Here is a 13,276-nt window from a genome sequence, read left to right as displayed (position 1 = left end):
CCACCAGGATGCTATTCAGGAAGGTTGAGTGGACCTGGCATGAGACAGGATAAACCCTGAACAACCTCAGCTTTTTCTGAGTCCAGCATGGACTGGCCACTGAGGAACTCATCAGCTCCTGCCCCTAAACAGGTTACTTTCAGCCCACCGAAATCCTTTCTAAAGGGTTCCTGGTCAAAGCCTTTTTGCCAACAGCAGCTGAACATGCTGCAAATATCCAGCCTAGAGTAAGACCTCTGGAGTGGAGGACTGAACTGAAGTTTGAGACTTGGCAGAGGAGCAGCTTTCTTGCCTTGTGCCATCCTGTGAGCTGCAGTTCACATTAGCCCCATGTTGCAACAGGATGTTCAGGATATCAGTCCAGCCCCGGGAACAGGCCTCGTGCAGGGCTGTGTAGCCTGCGTTGTCACGATGATTCACGTCCTCGCTATGCTTTTGGAGGCAGTAGAGAACGACGTCCTGTGGGGATGGGGACAGGTCTTTGAGCAAAGAGAGGTCTCATTTTTGGAATCATCCCTGTTAGATTCACCACTCCACAAGTTATGTGCCAAGTCTCATAGCCTGTTCTTTTTATGAGGAAACAAAAGCCACAATTCAAAATCTTCTGTAACCAGTTAGTCCTTAGCCTTCATTACCAGGGCCCCAGCTCTGAGCTGTTCCCTTGGGAGGACTTAGACATTTCTTATAGCTAAGAGTACTCATCTGGGTGGTGATCCCTGGGATGAGGTACTCAGTGAGGATCCCCTGCTGCCCAGAACTCACCTTTCTGAGCTTCATATGACATGGATGGGGAGCTCTGTTCTTGACAGGATCATAAATTCCAGTCACCCCACCAAGCACAATTCAGTTTTGTTTTTTTGCTTTGAGACAGGATCTCATTGTAGCTCAGGCTGCTCTTATACTTCCTATATAGCCAAGGATGATCTTTAATTTTAGAGCCTCCTATCTCTGCCTCCAGAATACTTAGATTATAGGCATGCACCACTCCTCCCAATTTATGCAGTGCTGGGAATTGAGCCCAGGGCTTTGTGCAAAGCAATTTGAGCTATACCTCTAGCGCCACAATACACTTCTATCATTTAGCCTTGGGTAATGCCTACCTTCCTGGGGCTGAGTTGATGAGGTGACAGGACCAGAGATAGAACTCTAAGTTCTCTCGTTAGTATGGGATAAAGCTATGAATAAACTGGGATGGGGGTTGGCAGTGCCACTGGGTGACTGGCTTTCCAGAACATGGTACCCATTACCGTTCTGGTGTCAGAACTCTCAAGGAAGACTGGGAGACAAGATGAGAGGATGGTTGGAGGTAACTTCTGTGTGCCTGGGCTGGGGGTGTTGCTTCTTATACACACAAAGCACCCTACTGCTTTTACTTGAACCTCTTATAATCTCACTAATATAGATGCCCTCTCTTCCCCAGATCAAGTTCCAGCTCTTTTCTCTCCTTCCCCAATGCTCGCTTGTTTGCTGCTTCTGCAGAGACTGGTTTTCGGTGCATCGTCAGGTCCTCCCTGACAGCCATGCAGAAACCATACTAAATACTCAAGAAAGGCGAATTGGCTGCTTGATGGGGACCTCATGAAAGCTGCATACATCAGCCTGTACACTTATAGGTACAGATAGCCTAATAAAGAAGGCAACCTCTGGAGTGCAGGTAAGTCCACATCCACAAGCAAATCCCAACAAAAACATCATGGAAGGGGGGGCAAAGATAAATAGTCAAAGCTATTTGTTTTAACAAACAGCAGAAATTAACATATGCTGGGATACAAAGTAAATAAATTGTAATTAATATAAAAAATAAAAATCTAATTAAAAAAAGAATTAACATATACACCAATACAATAGCCTCAAGTAAATTTCATCAAGATAAATGAGGGAGTCCAATCACTCCTCAGCACTTAGGAATCACAGGACTTGTTTGAACTTAGACAAAAATATTGTCATAAATGATATTGGACACATTTTAGTTAGTTTTTTTTTTCTTGAGATAGTCAGAGGTAGTCTAGGCTGGCTTTGAATTCACTATGTAGCTGAGGCTGGCCTTTAATTGCTGCTTTGCCTACCTCTACCTCCTCGGGATTGGGATGGCCACCTGGTTCACTCCACACACATCTTACCATATCATTTCATACTGCTAAATCTAGGCTTTTCTTTGGAATAAGACCTACCTCAATAGGTTTACTATAATCAAAGTCCTTAATATGATAAAATAAGTGCTCAAGAAATTCTGCTTTTGCCAGGCAGTGGTGGCACACCCCTTTAATCTCAGCACTCAGGAGACAGGGGCAGCTGGTTCTCTGTGATTTCCAGGCAAGCCTGGTCTACAGAGCGAGTCCAGTACAGCCAAGGCTATACAGAGAAACCCTGTCTCAAAAAAAAAAAAAAAAAAAAAAACAAGAAAGAATGAGAGGAAGAGAGAGAGAGAGAACTGCTGGCTTGTCTTCCTATGCATAAGGAAGTAAGTAATACAGGTGGGTTAGCTAGGGCTTTCCTTATTAAACATGTTCTTGACCCTTCTAACTGAAAGCCAAAATGAGCAGAAACTACAGGAGATAAAGTGTGAGCACTAATCACCCCTACACAGGTAATCTAAGACAAAGCAAAAATCCCCAAACCCCCTTCCTAGCCTAGGAATGCAGTGGATGATATACTGTGCTCCCTTTTCAATTGCATTTACCTTGAACTGACATTTCAGTGAGCTTACCTTCCCATATAATGGGCAAGACAGTCTTAGAGGCAATGTGGACAGTAGAGGAAGACCAGACAGACTCAGACCACATAGGAGCCAGTGGTATAGCTGCTCCCTAAGTGCCAGGCCAATGTCATGTTGTCACTGCCTGCTCAGGGAAAGCTTCCTCACCTTATAACCAAGGCGAGCTGCTCGCTGCAGGAGGGTCTCCCCAGCGTTTTTATTCACTATAAGTCTCCGTGCCTCTGGGGGAATTTGCCGGGCCATGGGTGACTCTGAGGCCTCTTCTGGGCCAGCACTTCGGTACTTGGAGGGTGTGCATGGTTCTGTGGACTTCACTGGAGTGGGAGATTTAGAAGACCGTGTCTTCTGCTGGCTCCAACGACCTTTGTTCTGTAAAACAGAAATGAAGTCCTGAGTCATGCCAGGCAACATACATAATTCATCATAGTCATGCCATGTGGCTACCAAAGCCACCTCACTACATCCTGTATGCATGTTGTCCTTTACTGAGAGTATGCCAAGTGGCCAGTCTACTGTTGGCTTGGAGACTGGAGGCTATGCTAGTCACCAGCAGTGTGAAACTATTCTCAAAATAAGGAAAGCTTCTTCTGCATTTCCATGGGTGAATGATAACAGAATCAGATCCTCAGCTCCATAAACCATGGCATAACAGGAGGATTGAGAATTGGATAGACACAGCTCAGCTTCTCTCAAGCACTTGGCATGCATTTTTTACCTGGCCTTAATCTCCATTTGCTGAAGCAGTGTCTATAGACTATGTGAACAAAGAGACACAGAGGCAGCAGTCTGGTTGGTTACAATTCTCAACACCTTCACTCTTACTGTATAGACCTGCCTCCATATCCAACCTCACTGGCCTTCTCCCCATCTTTAATCATACCATAGACTAAGACTATGTTCAGGCCTATCCAGGGGAGTGGACTGTTAGAATCTGGAGCCAGACAGGACTGGGTTTGAAGTTGGCTTCTGCCATCCACTAGTTAAAATATTTGCAGTACGGCCTAACCCTTCCGAGCATTACTTTCTTTCCTTGAGACAACAAACGATTGCAAAGACTATGTATTACAAATGTTCTGAGAGTTCTATCTTCAGAAGTGACCCATATCTCACTACATTGCTTAACCCATATCTCACTACATTGCTTAAGCTGACCTTCAACTCAGGAGTCAAGTAACCCTTCTTTACTTTTGCCACCTAGCTCTCTGGTTAGTTCTTATGTTCCTCAGGGGCACACTCTAAACTGTCACCTCTTTTGCTGCTTATGGCATTGAAGTCAGAGTTGAGTATATTATCTATCACAATTATGGATTACCTTGATTCAAGCTACGCATGTACAAAGCCCTGGGTCATCAGAAAAGTTAGGTAGAAAATCACATAAAGTCAAGAAAAGCACTAACAGACAAAATAAGCAGGTCCAGGAACTCTGTGCCCTCTGAAAATCTCAAGAAGTGTTCATCAGTTTCCATGGCAAAGGGGTAGCGGTACGATCCGTAGCAAGAAATCAACTATGGGGGTATGATACTGTTATAGCCAGGAAAAATGGACAATACAATGGCAGGACTGGAAGACACAGGGCAATGTACCCAGGTTTTTGCTAAGCTAACCCAGGCTCCAAAGGGAAGTTTCTTTCTGAAGACCAGACTGCCAGAGCAGGCAAGAAGGCTGCCTGACAGGGAGAGGAGTGAGAACAAGTATGGGGACCCCGGCCCCTCTCCTTTTCCCCCTGGCTCTGAGCCCTTGTCCAATGCCCTGGTATGTCCCCCATCCTCCCCATGCTTTGTTTCCTACTACATAGCCCCGTGCCATGGAGGTAACTGGAGCAGATAGTGATGACTAGGAGAGAAAGAAAGGTGGGAGGAAGGAAGGGAGGCCCTGGGGAGAGACAAGACCCTCTCCAGGAAAACGTTTCAGCAGACACATTGCCAGACAGAACAACCAGGTAGAAGCATAAGAACACGCTGCTTAGTGTCAAGCTGCTGCTTACCTTTGTGTGGGATGGGGCCATCTGAGTGTCCAGGAAATATGGGAAGGAGGGCAGGGCCCTGGGACCTCTGCCTCTCTTAGAACTGTCCAAAGGCGCCAGTTTTTTTTTTCCTCCCCAGTAACCCATTTCCCAGGAATGTCCCAGAAATGGGCAGAAAGCACCTACCCAGAGACTGCAAGGCACACTGACCACCAGGGTTCCTTCTGAGGCAGACAATTTGTTTCATGTCCTGATTCTGGCAAGCAGGACCACTGAGTCACCTCACACGAGTCCTTTACCTTCCTTACTATAAAATGACTGGAACACAAGTACATATCTCCAAGAAGCACTAAGGAATTAGGAGTGACAACAGGAGAGCTGGGAAGATGGCTCAGTGAGTAAAAGCAATTACCATACTACCATGAGGACCTGAGTTTGAAACCCCAGAACCCATGTAAAAATTTGCACTCGTGACACAAGTGCCTATAAACCCAGCACTCTTTGGGAAGATGGGAGGTGGAGACAGAATCCACGGAAAATTTCATGCCAGCTTGCCCAGTGTATGTAGCAAAAAACAAAAAACAAAAAAAAAAAAACAAAAAAAAAAAAACAAAAAAAAAACCAAAAAACAAAAAACAACAAACAGAAAGTAAAGACCTACACTCAAGGTTGTCCTCTGACCTCTACACTTGTACTATGGTATGAGTCTGCATTTATACACATTAATGTGTGTATATACACAATATAAATACATACATCAAATAAAAAGTGACAACAGGAAAGATGCACTTAGTACAAAGCATGTTTCTGCACTCATCCAGGGGGTCCCTAACTTTCTCATAGTCTATGGGTTGCAGGGAATGGATATCCTGCCATGCCAGGTCACAGTTGTTATGTTGTACCTTTAGTTTTCTCCTTTCTGTCTCTGCCTAAAGTGCAAGGATGCATACCAACCCTCAGAGAACACTTTATGGTTATCAAACCCTATCACAGCCATTGCCTCTTTTGTTCCCCCAAGCACCCTTGTGAGACAGAAAGAGCCCTATTTTTAAAGATGAGCAAATAGACTTGAGTGCTTTGTCTAAGCTGCAACAAGGATTCATGAGGAAGGGGTGGGGAGAAAACAAGCATCTATCATTTGCTAATACCATTCAGGAATTCCTACTTGAAAACTAGACAGAAGGGTAAGATCCATAGCTAACCAAAGCAGCCCAATGTCATCTTTTGATTTTCTGTTGTCAATGACAGATAACTATAATAAGTACACACTGGACCTTCACTTCCTTCAAATGGAAAACTCACCCAACATGAGGACTGTCTTATTTTTCTTTACTGGTACATTGTAGAACCTCACACTAGCACCAGTGTTGTGACCATCAGAACCAAATGAACTGGTGATTTTGAAAAGGGGTCAAAGAACGTTTGCCTGGCTCATTGGTAAGAACCCAATTCATTTGCTGATAGACTTCCTCTAGAGGTAAAAGAACATGGCACAGGGTGGGGAAAGCAGCTAACTTGGAACCTCAAGAAACCTTGGTCTAGATAACAAAATACTGGCTTATACATTCTAGTTTGATTGTCTCAGAGAGCTCTGTAACTGGTTTCTGGTGTGTTAAGTTCAGACAAAAGCTTCTGGAATAGATGCTAACAATCTGTTCAGGCTAGCACACTGCCATAGTCTTTCACTCAAAGGAGATACAAGGATGGTTTGGGGAAAGAACTCAGTCAGGGGTTAAACCCTATAGTTAACTACAACTTTAGTTTCCACTCTTCAAAACTGCCACAACCCTTAAAGAATATGTTCATACACACCAGTCAATCTCCCCTGTCTACTTGCTTCCTTCACCCTCACTGAGCAAATTACTGCCAGTGGGACCTGGCAGAAAACCTGCCTCTCTAGCTCATGTCGTTCATCCTGACCCCTTCGGTAGCCACATACCTTTGCCTCTTCTGAGACATTTGCCATGTGCTTGGTTTTGCACTTTCGTTTTCCTGATGGCTTTTCTGAATTTTCAAGGCAGGCTGGCTCCTCCAAGTTATTTGGAAGGAAACCATTTGGTGAGTCCGAGATCCCCTGGGCTTTGCTGGACAAGAGAAGATTCCTGTTCCGGAGGCAATGTTCTGAACTTTGGGAAGAAGTCTTCTGCTTATGGGCCTTTGAATCTAAACAAGAAAAAGGAAAGAATGTTGGAGAAATGGAACACCATTCTTTAGTGCTTCACTGTACAAATCTCTCTTCTATCTGCAGGAGACAGTTTCCAGCCCTGCCAGCAGGGGGCAGCTCATCTAGCTGGCCCCCCAAATGTAAGCCATTTTAAAAGGATCTCCCCATAGCGCAGGGCAAACAAGACTCTCTTTTCAGCTTTTTCTTCATCCCTTTTCTTTCTCCAAAATAAAAACCAATTGAGCAGTTTTGCTGAAATATCAAGTACAGTGGGATTTAAGTACAAAGTAGAACCTTTGTTCTCCCCACCTCTGGCTTCCCTGTTAGTCACTGTCTGAAGGCACTAAGATCAATACAACAGAAATTCCCCCAATCCAGTATGGGCCTGCTTAACTTATGTGTAATGTCATAAAGATACTGTTTTCCTTGACTGGAAATCAAGTCATTGGTATCACTGGTACATGGCAATAACATGTGTCTGGAATTGTAATTTTGAAAGGTCTACTGCAAACTCCACTAGCAAAAGCCTCACACCATAGGGTCTACCCTAAATCTCTGTGTAGATGACATAAACTATTCACTTGTATCTATTAGCAATAGACAGGCATGGCTTGTATATGTGGATGTATACATATGTAGTTGTATGTGAGTGTAGGTGCTGTAATGAGGAGCTACAGAGGCCAACATCAGGTGTCAGTCCTCTCTTTCCACCTTGTATGGAGGCAGGGTCTCTCTTGTGTGTTGTTGTACTATCAGCCTTGAGCTCAACTTGTAGCGAATGGCTCTGACTTTCTGATTCTCCTGCCTCCACTTATAGTCCACCCCAGCCAGTTTATGCGGTACTGGGAATTAAACCCAAGACTTTGTGCATTGGACATAAATATCTTAACCAGCTAAAAACTGCATTTTTTATCCCTCGCTTACCATTAACTATGGTAATGGGGTAGAAACAACCCTAATCTCTTTGAACCTCGGCTTTTCATCTGTAAATGGGAAGAATATAATTCAAGTCCCAGAAATGATAGCAGAATTAACTGAGGTTATACAAACAAAATGTTCTATAAAGTGTTGTAAAGATTAAGACATCAATATTATATGACTTCAGTGCAAGGTCTATAGGTACAAGGTATCTCTCTTAGAAGATGGAACACCAAGCCTAGCACACAACAGATCAATAAGGCTATGAAGTAACTGCAACCTCAGTTTCTACCACTTGTGAAATAAAGGAGTCAAGATCCCAGAGTTCTCAACTCACACCCCCCCCAACTTGAAATGGACTCTTATATGTGAAATTGCCAAGGACAGATGCAAGTACAGGAGTCCTCATTCAAGACAGGAGAATTGACTGGGGGTGGTGGCACAAGCCTTTAATCCCAGCACTTTGGAGGCAAACAGAGTTCCAGGACAGCAAGGGCTATGTAGAGAGAGCCTATCTCAAAAACAACAATAACATCAACAATGAAAAAGAATTGGAGAATTGGCTGTAGCTTATGTATATAAGAAAGAAGCCCTAGCTATTATACTATCCCTTCCACTCTGTGGATTAGTAGGTCCTCACAGTGTGTCCAAGAAATGCTGTGCTATGTGGTCTCAAATGACACTTCCAGCAAGAACAGTCTAATTTCAGGACTTTCTTCCCTTGATTTTTTTTAATTAAAATTTTTTTCAGACAATATATTTTGATGTTTTTCCCACCAATTCTTCCCAGATCCTTTCTACCTCCTTATGTACCCAATTTCATTATGTTCTTTCCCTCTCTCTCCAAAAAACCGAAGCACAACAATCAAAACCAATAAAAAAAAAAAAACTGTAAGCAAAAAAGCCCACAAACAAACAAACAAGCAAACATGGAGCTTATTTTGTGTTACCCAACTAATGATTGGTATGGGGCCTGCCCTGGAGTGTGGTTGATATACCCAGTGACAAAACTGATTGCACAAAACTGATTTTCACTTTTCTAGCAGGTTTCTTTTTTCCCATTTTTTTCTGAGACAGGGTTTCTCTGTGTACTCAGAGAAGGAGAATGATCTACTTTTCAAGAGTCTGGGCCCCAAAACAAGCAAGATACATTGATCACTGGTGTTCTCCATGTTACTCTAAATGTTCTAGCTAAGGCTGGCTAAGCCCCTATTCTGAATTATGAATGCTGTGGCAACTTATCTCTCTACATTACGTATTGGGTAGCAAATGGGACGAGGCAACTCCAAAGAGGTCCTTCTCATTGAAAGAGCTGATAACTCAAGCTGGAAGCTGTAGCTTATGCTTTTAATCCTAGCACTTAGGAGGCAGAGACAGTCAGGCTCTTTGAGTTCAAGGTTAGCCGATTCTTCATATTTTAGGACAGCCAAGGCTATATAACAGAGAGACCCTGTCTCATAAAAAGAAGAAGAGGAGGAGGAAGAAGAAAAAGAAAGAGATGATAACTCTATGAGAAGCTCCCAAGCTAGAAAAGCAGCCTTCATTAGGGAGGACTGAGTGATACAAAAACTTCTCGGCATCCTAACAAGAGGCAGAGGCCAGTGGTTTGACAACTCATTCATGACCAATCCTTTACATTTCCAGCAAAAGAAGGTGAAAATTGTCTCACTTGTTCAGAGAGTTGATGAAAATGAGCTCAATTACTCTCAAGTGCAGGAATATGTATCACCTACAGCTCCACTTGAACAGAGTAAGAAATGAGGTTAAGCCTTCTTTGCATTATAGCATACCCTGGATCACCTGCCTACTCAATGTGAGTTTCTTCTGTTTTGGCTAATAAGAAGACTATACATATTTATCAGCTGCTCAGAATGAGTATACTGTAAGAGACAATCGACTGTTTCACGGGGAGAGGTCAGAGAATAAGGAGAGATAAATATGTTCCTCTGGAATCCTGAGATGGGCTTTTGGCTCAATTGGAAATCCACTATGGGAAAGGACCTTAATGTAGTATACTGGGATGAGCAAGTTTCTTGCAACAGTCTATCCCTCCATGATCATATTTCAAGCATTTGACACAGCCATAGAAGGTTTTCTTTCTGAACTGCCTCCTTTCACAGCTCAGGAACAACAAATGCTATGCCACCTATGTCACCTCAAAACTTTGACTCGTAAAAGCTCCCATGGCTTCAGCTCAGGAAGCAGAGTTTTACATATTCAAGTATTTGTTGTTGTTGTTGCCTTTAGAGCTACTACATTTCTTTCTAGGTTGTGAGCAGAGGTATCCCAGGTATGGAAGCCAATGCCCTCCTTCTTTGTTTTGAGACAGGGTCTCACTATGTAACCAGGCTGTTTTCAAACTCAATGTCCTCTTTCTTCAACCTCCTGGGTGCTTAGATGACAGCTTTATACCATCACATATGGCTCCTCTTACTTTTTAAACCCAGTATTACAAAAGAGAGAACCTATATTCTACAAAGACTTGACTCCTTCAAGCTAACCAGACAGAACTCCCTAGTATGACACTGGCCCATGCAGGAATGTCACCATGGTTTGGACCATAGGTTCAGATGTCTATAACAACAACAAAAAAAGCAACAAGGGTCTCCAAGTCCTCAGTTCACCTCTAAGCTAGTCTGAGTTCATTCCTTCTCAATTCAAAGCCACATACTTAAGGTGGATATGAGTGACCCCCTTGTAACAGTTGAAGACCATAGCACCAGGTTCCTATCAGTCCTAAGGCTTTCAGCTGGTGAACAGGTGGTATGAATGCCACCATGCCTAAAGTTTCCCAGACATCACGACAGAACAGCAGCCCCATGGGCTGCCTTACCTGCTTTCCCTTTCCGCCGCTGCTCTTCTTCTTGTTCTGTCAGGTACTCTCCTGTCTGGTATTTCCGGCTCTTCTGTCGTCTCCGTTTCTTTCTCTTCACCAGGCCATCTTCCTCATCATCTTCTTCCTCTTCATTGGTATCCCACATTTGCTGGGCAGCCTCTGTCCTCCAGGGCATCTCTCGGGCTCGCCACAGATGTCTGCGGCCTTGGCTCAGCAGGGTCTTGTCCTGGGCATGATGGCTGCGGTACTGGGTGTCCCTCTGGGTCTTTCTCACCTTTCTCCTCTTAGCTGGGGTAGGAGCCACCTCCTCTTCTTCCTCTGTAGGGAAGACCTCCTGGCTTCCCATGTCACTGTCTGCCATACCAGTGAAGGAGCTACAGATGCTTCCTATGCATGAGATACACAGAAAACATTGAGGTCCTTCTTTGAGGGATTAAATACAGTATTGACATAACTGTCTTGGAGTAGGAATTTGTAGAATTGGGTTCAAGATCAGGCTTTTGCCAGTTATTAGTGGTACAGTTATCTCAAAGGACTATTCTGGTGCTCAAAAGAAGTCTTACTCTTAAGTACTTACTTTAAAGAGTCCCGAATACCATAAAATTATGAAGTACTAAAAACTTATCCTTATTCATCCATGATGCAGTGTTAACTTGAATTCAACACATAAACCCTCCCTGAGTGTTTTTCAGGAGCCAAGCATTACATAAAGGGCAGGAGAGAGCCACGGTTCTCTGCTGTTTGGAGGGCAATGGGGTAAGGAAGCCTGGTATTACAACCTAGGCCCTAATAACTCTTTGATACCACCAATATAGCCAACACACCTACTCTGGCCAAACAGAATCATCACAAAAGAGTGTCTCTGACAGAGAAGCAAGGAGTCCCTTTCAAATATGAGGCAGCCTGACTCAGGTAGGTCCTAGTGGAAAACAGTGGGCCCTCTTGCATTAAACTGATCCCACCTCCTACAGAGTTACCAGAAGTTCAAGGGTAGAGTTTTCTCTCTAGCCTGTCTGCCCATCCACTGCAGCTATTTCCTACCTGCTGGAAAAGCATACCCTCTCTACTTCTGATCAACCCCAAACAAACAGCATCTTTCTTGTTCTCCTGGGTCACCAAGAGGCTATTTTCTCTCTCCCCACTTACCCTTAACTCTAACAATAAAAGCACAATCCTAAATTGCCCTGATTTTACACTACAGAAGATCTACCAGCTTCCTTAGCAGTAACACTGCTATGTTTCTCCCAAAGCCCAGCTGTTAACCCAACAATTTCTAAACCCCAGTAGGGTCAGCAGAAGAAAAAAAATGATTAGAGGGGAAAAAAAGACACCCTTGACCAAAGCTTCAAGTTGGTTACAATGCTTAAAGACAGCAACTATCCCACTAAACTTTGTACTATACAGACGAGGCAGGAACACAGTGTTCTAGTTAATCTAATATTCTGGTTAATACAGGATTACCATAGAGATCATGCAGAAATTTCCAAAGAATCAAATATAGCACAATGTATTTAACACAAAAATGGGACTGGCCACAATGTAATCACTCTCTGATGATTCAGAGGATACTTCAGGACTTTTTGAGGCCTCCAGGCCACCATTGTAAGCCCCAATTACTATAAGGCTCGCCATGTGCTAGGGTGAAAGTTAACAGGATGTAATATCGTTGACTTTTCATTGGGCCATGCTTCTCTATTCCTTCCGATTTGCATGGAAATCTGGGTGAATGCAGGCAACCATCTCTGTCCTATGTACCAACAAAGAGCCAGCAGAAAAGAGCACAGCTGTAAACAACTGTCATCTTTAGATCTAAACCAATACAAGTTCTGTGGACCAAAAGCAATTGTGCTTGCCCAGACAGCAAATGATCCTTCCAATTCTGGTAATGCCTGTCACATAGGGTGATAAGATTAAAACCTAAAGGTTGAATGTTTTTACTTGAGATGGGCCCCAATGATCATGAGATACAAAACTTTGGAGCACAAATTTCCTGAGTGGCAGGGGCCTTTCTTCTTTCTGTCATTGGCTCTCAACAAGAGATGATGTCAAATCCCTAATCTAACATAGTTAAGCAAACTGTCCTAAAATTCTGAGTGATCCCTCTGCCCTGACCCAAGATTCTGTTGTCTCTTCAAAGTTCCTGTCATTTTGGCACAGGGAAGCAAAATCCCAACTGTCTACTTGCACCAACATCAAAATCATTCATGCCACATGTCTACTTTTTCAAAGATGCCAGTGCAAGTTCTTACTCTTACTTAGTCATACTCACCAGACTGACTGCGTGTTCGAGTGCTCAGAACCACAGGGATGAAGTCACGGAAACTGCTTTTTGCTTTCTTTTCCAAAGAACCTGGAGTGATGTGTGGTTTAGGGGCAGAAGGCAGAAATATCATGATTAGAAATCTATAAACCAGAAAGCCCACACTGGATGTTCAAATGAGAAAGGCAAAAGGCTAGTGCTGACCCTGCAGTTATCCTGGTTTAACACAATTGACTCTCCTTATGCCACTACCACTACCTATCTGTTTTTGGGAATGGTGGTGGTTTTTGAAAACTGGTGGCTGAGTTATTTTTGCTGACACTAATAAAGGCAATATACATAATCAGTTCAACAGCATGCCCCAAAGTACAATCTCTGCCTATATAATGCAGAGGTTGTTTTATGCTCATCAAGTTCTA

General features: G+C 43.5%; 1 protein-coding gene across 1 annotated transcript in view; it reads right to left on the bottom strand.

Moving 5' to 3' along the window:
• Bcorl1 (BCL6 corepressor like 1) overlaps positions 1–13,276 on the bottom strand; it is a 63,300-nt gene that overhangs the window by 14,503 nt on the left and 35,521 nt on the right. Inside the window, 5 exon segments of the mRNA XM_055612173.1 lie at positions 293–459; positions 2,864–3,085; positions 6,619–6,842; positions 10,595–10,984; positions 12,867–12,947. Coding sequence (XP_055468148.1) covers positions 293–459; positions 2,864–3,085; positions 6,619–6,842; positions 10,595–10,984; positions 12,867–12,947 — 1,084 coding nt within the window.

The sequence above is a fragment of the Psammomys obesus genome, unplaced genomic scaffold, assembly GCF_907164565.1.
Source record: "Psammomys obesus unplaced genomic scaffold, mPsaObe1.curated_primary_1811, whole genome shotgun sequence".
NCBI lineage: Eukaryota > Metazoa > Chordata > Mammalia > Rodentia > Muridae > Psammomys > Psammomys obesus.
Note: the sequence above shows the minus strand (reverse complement) of the source record. Positions and strands in the feature narration are given on the sequence as shown.